The sequence below is a fragment of the Pholcus phalangioides genome, unplaced genomic scaffold, assembly GCF_987345545.1.
Source record: "Pholcus phalangioides strain wild (caught in Gottingen) unplaced genomic scaffold, Ppha-v1.0 ptg000015l_1, whole genome shotgun sequence".
In the NCBI taxonomy this organism is placed as follows: Eukaryota; Metazoa; Arthropoda; class Arachnida; order Araneae; family Pholcidae; genus Pholcus; species Pholcus phalangioides.
Genome location: NW_028301608.1, coordinates 16851549 through 16870425, shown reverse-complemented (window position 1 = coordinate 16870425; position 18877 = coordinate 16851549). Strand labels below are relative to the sequence as shown.

General features: G+C 33.2%; 1 protein-coding gene across 1 annotated transcript in view; it reads right to left on the bottom strand.

The window, feature by feature from the left end:
- Positions 1-18877, bottom strand: part of LOC149075567 (dynein axonemal heavy chain 7-like) — an 86262-nt gene that overhangs the window by 5381 nt on the left and 62004 nt on the right. Inside the window, exons 18-31 of the mRNA XM_089245445.1 lie at positions 15830-16022; positions 15275-15467; positions 14960-15132; positions 13693-13833; positions 12666-12824; positions 12387-12531; positions 11530-11754; positions 9325-9504; positions 8514-8654; positions 7943-8244; positions 7093-7162; positions 6789-6980; positions 5708-5811; positions 1934-2138 (exon numbers count right to left, since the gene is read on the bottom strand). Of these exons, the coding sequence (XP_089101571.1) occupies positions 1934-2138; positions 5708-5811; positions 6789-6980; positions 7093-7162; positions 7943-8244; positions 8514-8654; positions 9325-9504; positions 11530-11754; positions 12387-12531; positions 12666-12824; positions 13693-13833; positions 14960-15132; positions 15275-15467; positions 15830-16022 (2423 nt within the window). The remainder of the gene's footprint in view (positions 1-1933; positions 2139-5707; positions 5812-6788; positions 6981-7092; positions 7163-7942; positions 8245-8513; positions 8655-9324; positions 9505-11529; positions 11755-12386; positions 12532-12665; positions 12825-13692; positions 13834-14959; positions 15133-15274; positions 15468-15829; positions 16023-18877) is intronic.

Below are 18877 nucleotides of genomic sequence, written 5' to 3'. Positions count from 1 at the left end.
GAATCAACTGCATACAGCTAATGCTTGTTATATAGCAACTGTGCCATTACAACGACTGGCCCAATAAAACCTAAACTTTTTCTTATTCGAACATTATTTTCCATCCAATATAGTGAGCTCACAAATATTCAATCCAATGTAACATCTGAACTCGGCTTTGCCCTACCACATTCTTTTGCTAGGGCATAAATGAATCTATCTGTCATTGTGTTTGACTATATATCACATTATTTCACGAACTAGATCCCCTGGGCCAGGGGGCTCTTAACCTTTATCAGTTGTGAGCCATCATTCTATTTTTAGTTTGAAAAATTTTATTAAATATTCTTGATTAAAATTTTTTTAGTTTTTGCAATCAGTAAGTGTCGTCAGTTAAGCCAACAAGGGCCGAGCCCAGACAGTGCCGTTTTAATGCATGGGCCACCCAGTCAAGGCAGGGCTTCATGAAAATGTGTTTGTGTCAAAATTTTAGAGAAAAAGCATGCTAATTAGTAGGTAAGCATTTCTAATCCAGGTAGGGGCCTAAAACAATAGCTTTATCCGTAGGGCCCATAACATTCATTGGACGACTCTAAGCCCAGGAAACTGAATCAAACGTGGGCCAGAGGTACAGACATGAAGAAAACATTGAGGGGGCTGAAAACCGACATTTATCCCGTATTATATAGGACTTAAGCCCGTACACAGAAGGCGAAAGGATGCGTTCCCTTGTATATTCATGAATTGTTTTAGGGTGGCTCAGTCTCCAGCTTCCAGCACCCATGACACTGTTGAAAGCTTTCAGAAATTCTGAAATTATTTCTTTCATAAATTCTAGATTTTCATTAATTCCAGAATTATTTTCATTTGTTAACAGCACCTTAGCAGGTTGGCCAAGAGAACCTGAGTACAGGGTCCCAAAACAAACGGGTCCCCAAATTATTGGGAACTTCCACTAATTCAGAAATTATTTTTCCAATAATTATATGGAAATGGTTTTAACTAAATTTAAAATGATGGCAATATTTTTCTTTAATTCTGAAAAATTGTGTATTTCTTTTAATAACTTCAGAATGTTCATTAATTTTTTTGTAGTGTATTCATATCTTTTTATACATAAGATATTTTTCAGCATTCCTGTGCAATCTGTATTAATTATAGGGCTCAGATTTCTACGACTTTGCATATTTCATTATTTTTATGCAATAGAGCAATATTTTTCATATTTCAGCAGAACAATGAAGAGGGATTTCCCCCTCCCTAAGCTCATCCTTCACTAGCTTCATTTGCCAAATTAGCAATTTTTCTTACCTTTGGCATCATTTTTGGCAATGGTTGGTGATTTTTCTGTGATATTAGCAATAATCAGCAGTTTTATTTGTGTGCCTTTGCCATCATTTTAAACAATGATTAGAGATTTCCCGTAATTTCCTTAAGGAAATGTAGTTAGCCTATTTAATAAAAGCTAACATATTTTGCATATTTTTGGATTTTTACGGTATATTTTAAGTTTTTTTTGGGCATAAATACATTTTTTTATGGAGCACATTCTGTTGGTTTTTAGGTCATAAAAATCCTAGTAATAGTTTTATGCCTTTTTGGTTGCCAACCTTTCCCCAAAAGTATTGTACATAAAATTCTTGCTTAAGCGGGCCTCTCAGAATGATATCAGAAATGTCTGGATCACAGGCCAAAGAGACCCCTGAAACCTGTGGTGCAATGAATGATTTTATAAGTAGATTTGTATGACTCATCTCGGAGCCCTTGCGACTCATCGGCCAAGAACCCATGCCCTAGGTTATGGCTTTCCCAAGGACATTTGGTTATTCTGTGGAAAAAATTGCTATCACTACTTCTAAAATTAATTACATACATGAATTTGAAACTTTAAACTAATTTTCTTTCACTCAAAACAATTAAAACAATATCATAAGGTCAATTCAATTTAACTCACCTGTAGGAAGTTGAGTCGATGAACAAAATCACTTATGTAGCTTCCCAATGGCTTAAGGGAAGGGTATGATGAGGCAGTCCACAATGTTGGCTGTCGACCCACCAAGAGGTTTCCAGCTAAAGCTTCCAAATCTTCAGACATGACCACCAAACCTTTGATAGCATCTTGGAGCCTCAGAAGACTTCTGCGAATCACATTATGTAACCTGAAAAATGTGCAAGTAGCATGATTTCTTTAAAAAATTAAGAACCAATTTAATTGAATTACACAGTCCCACTGGAACAAATATAGTTGGCTTTAGTTAAACCAAATTATACTACTATATGTTCCTGATCATGTACCTCTTAGAACAGTGCTTCTCAACCGCCGGGCCGTGACATCAATCGTACCATCGAGAATATATTCATTACCCTTTCATTTTTCAAAGTATTGTATTTTTACGAATAACTAATTGGTTTATTTCACTATTATGGTACATATTATTTTAGTTTTTCAGTCTAAAAATCATACAAAGGAAGATGAAAAACCCTCCTAGAATTTCAGATCAAAGGTATCAAAAGGATCAAGCCGCAATAGTAAATTATAAGAATTTGGAGGATTTCTCTTCCCCTTATTGCACTGAAAATCCTTTGTTTTTTTTGCAAGGCCCAAAGGAAAGGAAACAGGTCTCTGGTCCTTCCCTCTCTCTCGAAACTAGTATTTTTAATTGTATTTTTTTTTTCTCGTATTTTTGAGTATCCATCTTCATGAGACCCAAACAATACAGCAGGAGTGGGCAATGTTTTTCCATACTCTCCATCCCTTCTCCCCGAAAATACCCTACTGCTTCAGGGCTCTCTCTATTGACAACCAGATGACCCTGTCGTTTGCGTGTCCACGGTTTGCCATTGTCGGTACCACAGAAAATGTCCTGAAGACAAACAATAATGCCATGAGAAAACTTGGTATCCCACGTTCCTTGGAGACTGGAAAAACATCTGTGCTACTCACCAAGCTGCATAACTTAAAAGGGGAATAATTGTGAGTGATTAGGAAAATTTCCGGGCAATAGAAAACCACCATCGACTATTGGACCCGTTTATTTATGCCCCCCCCCCTCCCAGTGGTAAAAACCTCTTTAGGATTTAGTATGTGTTCTCAGAAAAGAACGAAGTATTTTAAGTATGCGTGGCAAATGTCAGAGACTAATCAGTGAAGCACCATCTGTATATACAAAATAGTGTGTTTTTGAATCGGTCATCAAGGTGCACATAACTACTGGTGATAACTCAAATACTGTTTCCTTTGCAAAAACGCAGTGAATTACATTGCGAGAGTTTTCGTTTTGATTTCTTTTCCAGTGTGGATAGGTTCACAAATCTTAATTTTTGTTAAAAAATAGAGAAAAGTTTGAGTATTAGAGTAGAAAAATCGCGATCACACACACACACAAAGTTTTGTAATTTATCAAGTTACACAATTTAACATAAGCATCTATCCTGAATATACCGAAAAGTGTTTCGCCCAAAAATGAACAATTTTCTGCTACTCAGCTGACTTTTATGGTGAGTTACAATATAGACAATTTTTTTATATCATCACCTTTCTAGCTAAGATTCGATTGTAAAATATATTTTGCACTAATTAAGTTATTAAAAAAGTGCTAATAAATAAGTGCTGCATTGATGTCAGCGCAAAAAAATTCCATTGCCCATTATGAATGAAAACTTAATATTTTTACACACTATGCGAAATTAGTCTGCAGAATTCAATATTAAGACGTCTCGATTGATTTATGATCAATTGAATTTTTTTAATGAGGTACAGGCGCCGAAATGAAGAAAACATTGAGGGGGCTGAAGGTTGCCATTTGTCCCATATATACGGGCTCAAGCCCTTATGCAGGAGAGTGAGTGGAGCGTTGCACTGTATATTGATGGCTCAGCCACCTTGTAAAATATATTAGAGGCGCTCAAACATTCTCAGTACCCAGGTTCCGGCGCTTAAGAAATGATGATTTTTACTGCAGTAGCTGATGAAACGCTTCGTTTATGTTTTGACTTCTGCATGTTATTAATACATTACCGAAAAAAAAATGTTGCATCACTCTGCAAGAAAATAATGAATTCAATTCATTAGACAGGTTTTAATTAATTAATCAATTAAAGAAAAGTTTGATTAAATGGGTTTTTTAATTAAAGCTCACAATCAAAATGTAATTGGTTGTTTATTAATTATTAACTTTTGAACGAGTAAGCTATTCCAGACCGGGCCGTAAACTCATAGCAATTTGATTCACCGGGCCGCGGTTCCAAAAAGGTTGAGACCTACTGCCTTAGAACACTTATAGCAACAGAAGAAAAGGCTTAAGTGTAACTAATTTGAAGGAGGAGAAAAAGAAATATATATGAATAAACAGCTTGTTTTCCAATCTGTTATTTTTACTGTTAATCCAATAAATTACAAGAGTATAGCATTTGTGTGCTTAGTTTAGTTTTCAGAATACATTAAGACCCAAAAGCATTTAAAATACAATTGGTGAAACTCTTTGCTAGAAAACTTTGTTGACTTTTGATGGGGGGGGGGGGGGGTTGAATGATGATTACGCCATCAACCACCCTGAAGGAAAATATGAAATATTCTTAATGACATCTTTAATTTATATATTTTTGTGTGTATTTATTTACTATTCGGCAGGGATTACACTATAAAAGTTTGATAAAAGACCTTTTGCAAGAAAACAACCAATATGCTTATTTGGTTGCATTTCCATGTTTTATAAAAAAAACTTTTCTAAAACTTCTTTAATGCAATGCCAGCCTCCCCCTGAACTTACCAACTCGTGGTGTGGGTCCACTTTGCGCTATAGTCAAGACCAAACACATCTGCAAAAATTCCATGAAATTGCATTTACAGCTATATAGGAAGGAATTACCCTCTGCCTAATTACTGGTGGTTTTTAAGCAACCCTCTTGACATTGACTGATTAACATCTCTGGAATTTAGAGAAACCATGATGAAGACGAGAGCTCAATACTCTGTAATTCACACCAACTAGCAATGGCAATCTATACCAGTCCTTTAATTAATGCTAAAAATATAGCAAAGTTCACTACAGAGTGTCAGAAAGTGGTGATTGGATTCACTATGTATGATTTCGAAGGGTGATCTCAATCAGGAGTGCACGCAGGATCAACCCTTGGAGAAGGCTTACGTGGTGGGGCACAATGAAATTCTTAGAGGTTATTTTTTAGCCTTCAAATAACATTGAAATTCATATAAATTGACTATAGCAATGCATAAAGGTATTTTCTTTTGATATTTTAATTTCTTTGCATCGAAAATAAATTTTTGAAGTCTTGGGGGGCACGAGCTCTTTCTGCAGCCTCCTGTGTATGCCTCTGATCCCAATATACAGTAAGTAAGAGATGGGGGAAGAGCTGATGAAATTTTGCTGACACGGGGGAGGTGTCAGAGTTTTGTTGACTTTTACTGAGGGGGGGGGTGTCAAAAATGGCTAAACATCTTCAGACATAATACTCATAATACTTGAATGGGCCCTAAGGAAAGAGGTTTCTTTAAACTGCAACAGAACCTGTCTTAACCGGATCTTCCAATACAATGAGCTTACAAAAATCCTGTACCTTCATATAGTTAGTGATCTTAATATATTAACTATACAATATGTAGACATACCAAAAGCTAAAAAAAAATAGTTTTGCACCACAAGATGAAAGAGAAATTTTTATGCAACAACACCAAGGGATTCTGAATGGAATGAAAGCAATGTATTACTTGTTGAATCTTTCCATCTCTTGAACTAAAACTGTATTCATGCTTTCTTCATATTTCACTGGGTATTTTTCTTGAGCGATTTCTAGATCAAATGGAGGAGGCAACTAGAAGAGAGAGATCCAAGTGTGAATACCAAATAGCTTCAGAAAGAATTTTAGAGTTTGTGAGAAAAGAAAAAAAAAAGGTTTTGAATAAAAAACCTATAATCCAAAATAATGAAAATAATAACCCAAAATATCATTTGTGCAAGGGAAGTGAAAAATTTGCTAATACACCCCCCCCCCCCCAACATCAGAGATAAATATGAAAGTACTTGTCTGTGTGTTTTATTGCCATCAATTAAAATTATGAAAACAAATAAATACATAAATATATTTCCTACAGATAATTGCAACTTACAAGTGAATTTCATCAAAGGAGGATGAAATATATCATGAAAAGCTTATTTGAAATACAGAAACTTAAACACATTGAACAAGTTAGAACACACATGTCAGACTGTAGTGTTTATAGTATTTTTGACTTCTATTAGCAATCTATTTCTATTCTACACAGAATAATTACATTACTATTTTATAGTCGAATCAGCTCATAACAAAGAATTGGCAAAAGTATTCATCATATACAAACTATGTTATAAACACTATATCGACTTGATAAGTACAGATAAGCAAAATGAAATACACTGGAAATGGAAAAACCTTGTTGTATGTGAAAAGCCTTGTTCAATATAAACAAGTGCGACTGTATGTTCATCAATTTTAAGCATATAGTTGAAGTAATATTTTTGGGGGAGTGAAATAAATTAATGGGATTGCCATAATTTTGTGCATAGAAAAGTTTTATTCAGAGTATGAGATTTCATGAGGAATGTTAGTACCTTTCAGGAACGAATTAATATCTGAATCAAGATATTACTCATTTTAGTCCATGCTTTTTATCCACCCGAAAAGTATGATTACAAAAGTTATTCTTTACACAGTCTGCGATTTCAGGTAACCACAGAAGGGACTAGAACTAATTGCCCATTTATTGGCTTGATGCATTTTGAATCAGAAACTACATAATGCAAAATTCTAACCTTTGCTAGAATATCAGCAGCAATTTCCAACAGTTGTTGCTCTGCTGCACCACCTCCACCTTCTCCAGTTGATGCTTGGCCCTCAGTCAACAATATAGAGTCAAGAAGTCGACGACTTTCTTGCAGCTCTCTTGTGATGTCCACATTTTCGTGCATTCCAAAAACTTCTGGATACTGTGTGGTTGGTAGTTTCTGAAGCATGAATGAAAAAAAAAATCATTCAGCATGAAAATAATACCACAAATCTGCCTGATAGATAATATTGTTAATGAACATAGCAACTGAAAAATTCAGGAGAAGAAACCTCAATGAATTCTACTGTTTCTTCATAAGTCCTGGCAGCAGGCACATAGTAGATTCCACTTGGAGACAGCCTATGAAAGAGAAATCAAACGTCTATTAAATAATTTCTTATAATGAAATTATAAAATTTGATATTAGGCAATTCATTTACTTGCAAGCACCACTCTTTTGACTTTGCAAAGAAAATGAGTGAGTGTAAAATTATAATTGTTTTCCCTTTTTTAAAAAAAAGTGAGGATCAAAATTTTAGCACTTGTAGATCTTTTACTTTTACTGATGGTTTGAATTTAAACTTAACTTTTTGCTTAATTTTGTACACAGGCTTTCCCCCCCCCTCCCCCAACAGTAATCAGTAAGAATAAGTATCTCTATTGAAGTTTCAGCTGGTGCAAAGTTAAGTTGGTGGGGGGGGGGGTGAATGTAGAAAACAGTGTTCCATTTAAAAATCAGATTAAAAAATATATGGACTTTTCTCCCTTGCTAAACTATATATTTTCAGTGCTGCTAAGAGGATTCAGCAGTTGTGATCACCTGACGTTCAACAAACAATGCTAATACACAAAGCCTCTCACAGCATAGTCTTCATCTAGGAAGCTTTGGGGTATGCGTACTACTTGTATATATTTAATTCTAATAGATAAATACCCATATCACAATAAATTTCTAGTTTACCGAATCAAAATCGGTTAATTTTTTTCTCATCTTGCAAAATACTCATATAAGCCAAAAGTTTTACTACACATGAAAAAAAGTTAAAATTCATTTGGGGACAACTTGTTTCATTAAGACATTTCATAACAAAAAGTGCACATATGGGGAAATATATTTTCCATAAAAAACAAACAACTTACTTGAACTGTTTCTCTGAGATGACCTTCGAATTACAAAAATCAATCAGAATTGTTAATAAGCATCGTCTGTCCCAATCATCAGTTACTCTACCACCGTAGTTACATTCTCCAGTCATGTAATTGATTGCTTCATAAGGCACATCTTTGTATTCATTGATAAACATCTGCAACTGTTGCAATGAGATACGGAGATCAGATTCATTAAATCCATATGGTATATTCCATCCTATAGGACCAAATTTTCTGCGTTCTTGAATAAGACCATGAAAGAAGCATAAACTGAATGTCAACTTTTGGAAAATCTGGAAAAGATGTTTGAGAAAATAGATAAATCACTCCAAAACTAAAAATCATTTATTCATGATAATAATGAATCAACAGCAAATAATAAAATGAAATTTAAAAACACGTTATAATTGAACAATTGCCATATTAAAAAGAAAGTTTCATTCTTGAGTGTTTATATACACCTCTGAGCACATTGTATAAAATTGTTTATTATTGCATACATGGAAATTTAAATTGAAAAAATACAATGCAGTTCTTCCAAACTATTTTAGATTGTACTCACTTCATCCTTTCCTTCACATCCTAGATAAAAGTTTTCATCACTGATTGGTGGTGTCAAATACGACTGCAGTAAATTCTGTCGAAGACCTGTTGGAGGCTCATTAGTCATTTTCACGCCATTCTGCAAAACTGTGACTGGAAACTACAACAGAAAAAAGAATGATCAGCAAAATAAAAAAAATAACAAGGATGAGATTTATATTGATCCATATTGATCATTAACCTCATTAAATTTTATCAATGTAAGGGATAATTGGATCAAAAGGTGACAGAAGAACTGCTTAATTGTTTTTTTTCTTCACATAAGTCTACTTGGATGTAGGGTGTAGCTATTAGAAAATTATATTATTTTATTCAGTAAAATAACATCATTTTATTTAAATTTCAATAATTCCTAATATTAAATGCATCTATATTTCATTTGTTTACTGTGAGACAGTTTCTTGGGAGAAAAGAGCTATCCATAAAAAAGTTCATTTCCTTATAAATATTTTACCTTAATTTGAAGCTCTACGACAGGCAATAGATATAAAAACAAAACAGTGCATGAGTATGCAAAATTTTCTTAGTTATGGCCAGCGCGATTCTTTTTCAGAAATAAATCATTTTCTTAGAGTTAGAAGAAAACTTTTATTCACAGCTGAAAGCACAGAAAATGCGGAATTAAATTTAACACATTTATTTATTTATACAATATTATTGGTTCAGACCTATACAAGAGAATGCAGATGTGTGTACAGATATAACAAGTAGCACGCATATAATATTTTGCATATAATAATTTATACATGTAAATATATGAATTAATAAACCTTTGCTGATGGATAGCTTGTAAGCCACAGCCTAAAGTCTTCATGAGTGTTATCCTCTGTGAATGCCTCACATATCCGTTCTAGTTGAGGCATCCATGATACTGCCAAGTGGCAATTCTGCAATGCAACCCATGTGCCTTCTCGTTGTGCTTTCTCAATCATTTTCTGAGCAATAGGACCCTATATAGTGCAAGAAATAAAATAATTAACTCTTTCAGTTCTGACAGTACTTTAAAGTACCACTAACTTTTAACCCCGTAACACCCTTTACATACATATTTGGGATTTTGAAGTATGAAAGTGTATGACTACTTCATGATTATCAGATCACAGCGAAAGTGTGGGGACTAGTTTTTTTAATATGAATAAAAATTCAGTTTCCTGGTCACACACTACTAAGGAAATAGGGGTTGCTGTAGTTTAGAAATATATAACATCCATATGTCATGGGAATCTTTTTTTCAGCCACCTCATGGGGCATTTTGCCTGTTGTGGCTTTGTATTTGTATATATTATTGTTATGAAAAATATCCGTAGCGTAATTTGTTGACGACCCCTCAAGTAAACAAAGCCACAAGGAAAAGAAGAAAGAGATCATTTTACTGGTCGAGAACATTCAGGCAAAGGCCTGCCCTATGAGTGATGTTGGAATCTTCTATTTCTGGAACTTTAGATGTCTCTTTAAAAATGATGGAATAGAGAGAGTAGTCAGAGTTGTTGGACTTCGAGCTTAGAGCGAGATTCTTATTTGTCGATCACGTTCTGTCTGCTTGTAAATAGATGTTTTCTGTGAATAAATTAGTGACGTCCTGAAGATTGATTCATTCTCTGATCATTCCAAAGAATTGTGAGAAATTATCTGGAACATTATGTACCGGCAGTACATGGTGCATTAATGGTGAATTCAAACTCAATTATAATTTGAATATATGTTTTTTTAATTTATTTTTAGATCTAATAAATGAAATCTCAATATAAGGCTACTCTGTGGACTAAAAGGAAATCCTAAAAACATTCGTAATAGGGATTATCGTTGTATCGGGACATAGACCACCATCATAGTGCACCACCAGATCTATACTGTTCTTGATATATTTTCTGAATCCAAGTTGTTAGTACGTACCACCATTGGTATTTATTTGCGACCAAAAAAAATTATAATTGATATATTAGTTAATAAAGTTCAATTAGATGTTTCACCCCTGTCAAAGTGTTTACTGCATTACACTTTTGTACACTACACCCCCACAGTGTTCCCTTACAAATGTAATGAAACAAATTATGGTTTTCTTCATGGTAAAATGGATAAATATTCTTGCAACTGTGTTACTCAACGTATTTGAGAGAATTTGTATTTTTCATTTTTATTGTAAATGTAGAGTGCTAAATTAATTCACACTAACTAATTTTTTGAAAAAATTACTTTTTAATTTCTAAGGCTTAGTTAGAACTAAAACGATTTACCAAAAAATGTACATGACAATTATTTCTTTTTTTCATAATATAATACTGAAAGGGTTAAATTGAATAATTTAATTGAGTCAATATTTAATAAAATTTCATTCTATAAAATAAGTATCTACTGTTAGGATTTTTTTTGTGGGGGTGGCAGGCTTTAAACTTAATTACATAACAACTTCTACAGCAGTGTGGCCCATAGGTTAAAAATGAGGATGTTGCAGAAAAAAAATCCATCATATTTTCCATTTTTTAGATCATAAATTGGCTGTTTTGTGATCAAGCATGAAAAATTATGGTGAAAAAATTATGTTTTTGAATAAACTGTACATATTAATCAGAACAAAAACAACAAATATCCCCTTTCACTCATGACAAATCTATCTTTTCTTTTTCTTTTCTATTCTTTGAAGTATAAAATTGACAGGAGAGAGAAAAAACTTAAAAACAATGTTCTTTTGCATCTGACAACCTTAGCATTGGCATAAATTGTCTTGAACAAAAATAAAAGATAGAAGTACCTTAGTTTGAACTAAGGACAGAAAAGTTAAAGGATTAAAAAGTGTTTTAAAATCAGTAAACTTTATCATCATCAGTTGATTAGAAAGAAAACTGAAAATTTCTGTGATGATAATTTAGCATATTATTAACAATTTTTTGCAAGGATTTTTTCTGTGCTCTCAAATATTGGACAAATATGAAATAGCAAACAAAAGACAGTTTTAATGTTTATAGAATATATCATACCTGCCCTTGTCCCAAAGAAATTGAATCAAATTTTTCTCCACCAAATCCATGGTCTCTAGCAAAACTCAAAAGTGCATCCATTGGATCAGCTCCGGGAGACAATATAAATAGCAGCGGTATGTTGCAACTCGAATCATTGTAACTTTGAGGAAGATCAAAAGGCGGTGGCTGAACAAACTTTGAGCCAAGATTTTCTTTCACAAATTTTGTGACCATTGGTACCACCTACAAAAGTGGAGGAAGAATAAATAAATATGTAAAAAAGAATGAAGAAAGAAATTAGAATGAAATGAAACTGAAAATTAGGAGCATAAACTAATTTTTACTTTTCAGCAACATGAACGTAACAATATCAATGATATAAAATCAAAGGCATTCCTTGTTGATATTTTTTCTACTTGGCTCTCAGTATTAAACTAAATCATAGATATAGACTGCATAACATATTTTTATTATACTTGTAGAGACATTTGAAGTATTGTATTAGAAAATCTTGTGAAGCATATCATTATATTGAAATGATCAAATGCAGATTTAAGACCATTTTAAATAAGACAAAATAATTTTCCATGTAGACAGATTTTTTTTATATACTGTAGAACCTATATAACAATATTCTGCTTTAGACAGGTTTCTGTTTTATACAGGTAAACATTGAAGTACATTACACTTTGAACTTAGCCAAAATGCTGAGAAGCGATACATTAAAGTACCAGTCATTAATGACGCTATCTCTTGATTCCGGCTTAGACTGGTTTCTTCTTGTATTAGGTGTTGAGGCAAGGATTCTTGTAAACAAACGCATATGCTACACAAAATTCTCTCATCATTTAACATGTGATACGTATACAACATACTTTATCTGGCCTAAAACATCTAAGAACAATTAGCTTTTGAAACAGGGTGAGTTGTTTATCCCAGTAACCAGGCAGTTCTCTGTCATAAGGTGATTTCGAATCATAATATTCCTTCCAAGCACCCATGTTATTTTTGAAATCTTCCCTGAAATATAAAAATCAAACTATATATATCCTTATATTTACATAAGTGCAGGAATTGGACTGTAGCTATACTTTTAAAAAATAATAAGTAAATAAATAAATTAATAATAACAGAAAGAGAGAGATATGACATACTTGAAGCCTCTGAATTCTGGCATGTCTGAAAGTCTACATATTTCATCCCAGCTTTTATCCGGAAGCCACTGAGATGCTTCGTTTTGTTCTGTGTTTTCCAGGCCAACTCCACCAGTCAAGAAAAATTTGAATTCATCTTTTTGAAGTTTTCTCGCAGAACTGAAAAAAAAATGCTTAAATGAACAAATATATGGAAAAGTGACCAGATAACAACTAATTCTAGAATGTTTTTAAAAGTTATTCAACTGCATAATTTTCTGTCACAGATGGATAATTTTCTGATATTTTTTAGTGAGATCATATCATAATTGATATACTTTTCAGTTTCATCATTCTTTTCAATAAAATCAAAGACTTAAAAAACTCTTTTTCAAATTCTCGAAAGACTAAAGTTTTGGAAATCAATATTTCTGCATTTTTCCACTCATTTGTTTGAATAATCATGCACAGCTGGATGTCTGTAAATGAATAAGAGTATAAACGAATAAATTTGATAATTATTTCTAGCCCTGTTTCGTTTCCATGCAACACTAATAAATGAACTCCTATTTGTAGTTACAAATCTTTAAACACAATGCAAAGAAAACTTTCTAACTATATACTGAATTTTCTATTCATTTTCCTGTCTACCTGTTTATACAAGTTTGTAATATAAATTCACAAGTAAAAAAAAATTTTTTGCTAACTCTTTAACATAGAATACACAGTAAACAAATTTAATAAAGCAATTTCAGTATATTTTGAAGATGATTGGATATATAGATATCTCTATGGTAAAAATATTGAGTTTTTTGTTCCAATAGTATGTACTCATGATAGTTATTCAAATATATATATTTCAAACAATTATCATGTGGACTGAAATATAAATATAATAATAATAAAATATTCATAAGTATGATAAAGTTGTCACATCTCAGTACAAGCCTCTAAACTTATCTTTCCGAAAATGAAATCAAAGGAAGAATAAAATTATTTGCCTATTATGAGATACATTTTTGGTGTACATGAATATTTATGAACTTACATTAAAAGGTTGCAGCAAAGTATGAATGAAAAAAGAAGCTTGTCTTTTTCAAACAGAGATCGGCAAATATTACTGTACAAACTGTATGTAAAATATTCGCTCAAGTTTTTCAGTCGTACACTCAAGTCAGTAGATTTTTCACTGGAAATAAAAGAAAATTATTTAATTCAGGAAGATAAGCCATCTCTTCAATAATTTCAGGGTAAAAAAAAATTATCTCATTCTGAAAATACAATATTGTCGAAAATTATTCTAATTTAGAATATCAGTATAATTTTTTTTAGTCATTAAAGTAGCTTCATTATTAACTGTTCTCTCACTCTTTAATTTAAAAAAACACACCAAAACAAAGTTTCGGGGGGGGGGGGGAGGCAGAAGTTTCTTATGAAGTAATGATTCTTAGACTTTTGGACATAGATTGGTCAGGACTTATTTGCAATTTTCTACACTGAGAAGACAAATTCAACAGAAAAAGTATTGTGAAAGTAGTACACGTATACTCTCAAGACATAGTCTTTAATAATTTTTATTTTCTAAATTTATATTTACTGATAGTTAAAATTTATATTGTCAAACTTACATATAATACTGCTATTTCTAATGATAATTGTGTATATAATGATATCTTTCTTTGGTCTGAGGGGTTTCCCACAATAACAATGCACTTCAATCCCATTCTTGATATATATAATAAGTCTATTACAACAACAATTTTCTCCAGTTTCTTGAAATTTGTTATATGGTTATTTCATTGTATTTAAAAATATATAGAAACAAAATAAAATAAAACCCTCAATCAACTTTCTAATTGAATTTTAAAACAAAATCTTTATCATACATAACTAATCACTGTAGCTCCTGTATAGGCCTCGGCCTAAAATATTACATAAATAAATAATTCCTATAAACAGGGCAAGACACAAAATATCAATTAGAGACATCCACTCATATTTAACAAACATCAAATTCTCTTAGATTCATGTTCCCGATGACTTTTTTTCTAAGACACAAAGAAGTTACTACGTCCAATTAGCTCTTATGCTTTATATTAATAATTGATAAATATATATATATATATATTTTAAGTAAAGCATTCCAAATACATACTTTTTTTATAAAGTAAAGTTATATAAACTGTAGCCAGATATTTCTTCTTTTTTCTGTACAAAAAAGCCAGATATTTCTTCATGAGTGAACATGTAAAATATGTTGTTCTTAAAAAATTAGAATTTATTTTTATATAGAGCATTGTGACTATATAACTTACCTTTTTTCTATTGCATTCATAAAAAGGTTTATGAACCAGTTCAATGAATATTGGTACATAGGGTCAACATTAGGCAATTCAGTTATTGAGAAGAAAAGCACAGATGAATGCTGAGCAACTATTCTATATGATTGTCTAGATTCATTAATACTGGTTTCTGTTTCTTGAGCAACCTAAGAACAATTTCAAACCATGTAAAATTTAGAAACATTAAAATTATGAATATTAAATATATTTCCTTTTTCCCTGTTAGCAGACAACACATATGAATACAAGAAAATAAAATATGAAACCCCCTTGCCATTTTGTACTAACTTTTTGTTTTTCCTTAATTTCATCAACAAGAATCTTTGATGAATCCAATACTTTTGTAGCCTCTTCATTTTCTAGAATATTTCCCTCAGATGTTGACAAAGTGATGAGAATACGATCTTCTAATTCTTCTAAAGTTTTTTTATTAGCAGCAGATTGCACAATCAACTGCTGTCTGGCCTCTTCCAAATCAGGCCTGTAAAGCAAGAAATACCGTAAAATGTTGATTAACTTCTTTAAAAATTTAAATTTACAACTGTCTGTAAATTTAGAAATAATTGATTTGGAAAAAGAATGAAGGAATTCAATCTGTCGTTCAATCAGATAAAACCATTGTAGAAGCAGTAAAAAATAGCATTTAACATGATATTTTACATGAAAAAACTTTAAAACTTAAAAATTTAAAACTATTGAGAGAATACTTAAACACCCCCTGCACATATTTTTCAAAAATCTACTTTGAATTCAAAAATTAATTAAATATTCACAAAACACATTTTCTTTTGTTATCAAATAATGAATTGCCTCATTCAAACTATTTTGCTTGCATGCACATACCTCTCCTGAGCAACGACAATGCTGAGAAGTTGGTCTTCTAATCCTTCAGGTGTGATCATGAAGTTCAAAAGTGAAACTTTTGTAGAAATTTCTGGTAGGTAATGGGGATTTCGTAACTTAGTTGTAATGTATAAGCGAAAGTCCTTGCTAAATTCGACAACAGAATCTCCAAGCTGTACCATATCTACTGCTCCTGGAATTTTATAAATAAAATTAATGCAGCTCTTTTAATCCTGAATCAATTTTGTAATGATAAAGGGTCTTTTTGTACAATTTTTGTATCATCAGATAGCTTTTGACACAAAATAAGTACACACGAAAGCAAACTGAAGTATATAAAAATTTAATTAACAAAATATTTTTGGTGAACTATTTTTTTTAAATGACAATAGAGAAAAAGTAAAAGTATATAATGACATTAATTCATATTATAATGGAAAATAATAAATACAGTAGACTCTCAACTATTCTGCGTAGTGTGGTGGAAGGGTAGACCAGATAACAAGAAAACTGGATAGGCCAGAGTTCTATAAATGCTCACTTCCTACCCCAACACATTAAAAAAACTTTATACCAAAACCCGCTCTTATTCATATTTTGTAACCTCTAAGTACAGGCCACTATATAAATGTTTGTAATTTAGTGTACTGTGCTGCATAAGCAGGACTTTTTTGTGGGGGGGGGGGGGAGTCAGTTTTTTTATTGTTTCCCACTGTTTCGTTTTTCACTGCACCATCCTGGTTCGGGCATGGATGTTTACTAACACTAACAAATTCCCTGGACGGATCATGCTGATCCCTTGGGAATACGTGGGGATCACGTTGTTGAAAAAAAAAATACACCATAATCTTGGCTCTAACTATTCCCTTCTCTGATGTGCTTCTACGTATGTATGTTTTAAAAATTTATTACAGAAAAAAGGAAATCCACGAATAAGGATATTCTACTCAAGGGATCGCTTGATCCCTTGAGTAGAATATTGCATGTATATATAGTGGTTTTTTTTTGTCAATAAATTATTATATAAATAATAATGTACACATTTTAAGATAAATTTGATGATGCTTAACTGAATTGCAGGGAATATAAAATCATTGAACAGTATGAAAACTTTTCAAGCAAACAAAATATTAATACGTAGACGTAATTCTTACAAAAAATTATTAAAATTTATTTTACTGTTCATTGTCCTCTGTTTGCACGACGTCATACCCTTTGTTCGAAAAAAGCGTGTTTGTACATCACACCCTCTATGGTTCACGGATAGCGTGCGGAACCTTTATCTTGAAAAGAAAAGAGCATTCAGAGAGTATAAAAGTGGACGAGGTGACCTATCATTGTTTACTGATAAAAGAAGACTGTTGAAGAAAGCGATAAGGGATAGTAAAAAGCAAGTTGAATCTAGGTTGGCAGATAACATTGGCTCTGACCCAAAATCATTTTTTCGATACGTCAATAATGGATGTAAGGGGACAGTTGGCCCCCTCTCGATAGGAGGCTCAAAAGTAGAGAGCAATGTAGGCATGTGTAGTGCTTTCAATGACTTTTTCGCGTCGGGTTTTTAATGGAGATAATGATATTCGATATACGGGTGTTGCATGGGGTAATAAAACGCTCAACGATATTCAAGTGGAAGACGTGGAGGTCCTAAATCTTCTAAGAAATGTATGTGCAAGCAAAGCACCAGGACCAGATGATATCTATCCCAGGGTTCTCAGGGAAGGTGCTAATGAATTGTTGGGGCCAGTCGCACAGATATACAGGAGTAGTGTTGCTGAGGGTATCGTCCCGAGAGATTGGAAACTGGCTAACGTTGTTCCGATATTTAAGAAGGGTAGTAGAGAAGTGGTGTCTAATTATCGTCCAGTGAGTTTGACGAGCTCCCTCTCGAAAATTTTGGAAATTATCATCAAAAGGCAGTTTGTGAAGTGGATAGACGAGAATAATGTATTGTCGGATAATCAGCATGGGTTCAGGAAGGGGAAGTCATGTGTAACTAACCTCCTTTGCTTCTATGATTACGTGACTAAGGCTTTGGGTAAGAGCAAAAATGTCGACGTTGTTTACCTTGATTTCCAGAAGGCATTCGATCGGGTCCAACATGGCAAACTCTTGAAGCGTTTACACGAGATTGGAATAGGGGGCAACTTGCTGAATTGGATAGAATCGTGGTTAAGAGATAGGTCGCAACGAGTTATGGTGAACGGGGAATTCTCTGGTTGGACAGACGTCACAAGTGGAGTTCCTCAGGGAAGTGTCCTTGGCCCCATACTTTTTCACTTTTTATCGATAAACTCGATCAGGGTATCGATGGAATTACTAGCAAATTCGCAGATGATGTGAAGCTAATGGGGGTAATCGGGAATGAAAGCGATAGGGAGTTGCTCCAGACCAACTTAAACAAGATTGCAGCATGGGCAAATGAATGGAGCATGACGTTTAGCGTAGATAAGTGCATGGTCGCTCATTTTGGTTCGAACAACCAACGGTTCTCTTACGAGTTGAATGGTGTCACTATCCCGGATGCAACTAGAGTCACCGATTTGGGAATTCTCATTGACGAGCGACTTAAGTTTTCTGAACATTGTTCAGCGGTTGTCAAAAAATCGAATAGAATGCTTGGTCTCATTTTCAAAAAGGTCTCTTCGCGTTCTCCTAAAGTCATTCTTCCTCTTTTTCGAGGCTTAGTTCGTCCTGGACTGGAGTATGCTGTAAGGTTTTGGAGACCATACCTACAGAGGGACATAGACTTGGTTGAAGGGGTGCAGAGAAGAGCTACGCGTGTCCTTATTGGCACACAGGGCTTGAGTTATGAAGAAAGACTTCATTTTTTGAATATGTTTACATTGGATGAACGCAGGTGTCGAGGAGATATGATCGAAGTGTTCAAAATTTTCAATGGGATGGATAGGATGGACCATGAACTTTTAGTACACCGCCAATCGACTGCTTTTACAAGGGGACACCAGTATCGATTGGTGAGGGACAATGCAAGGTTATGGTGTCGCAGGGAATTTTTCTCCAATAGGGTTGTTAATAAATGGAATA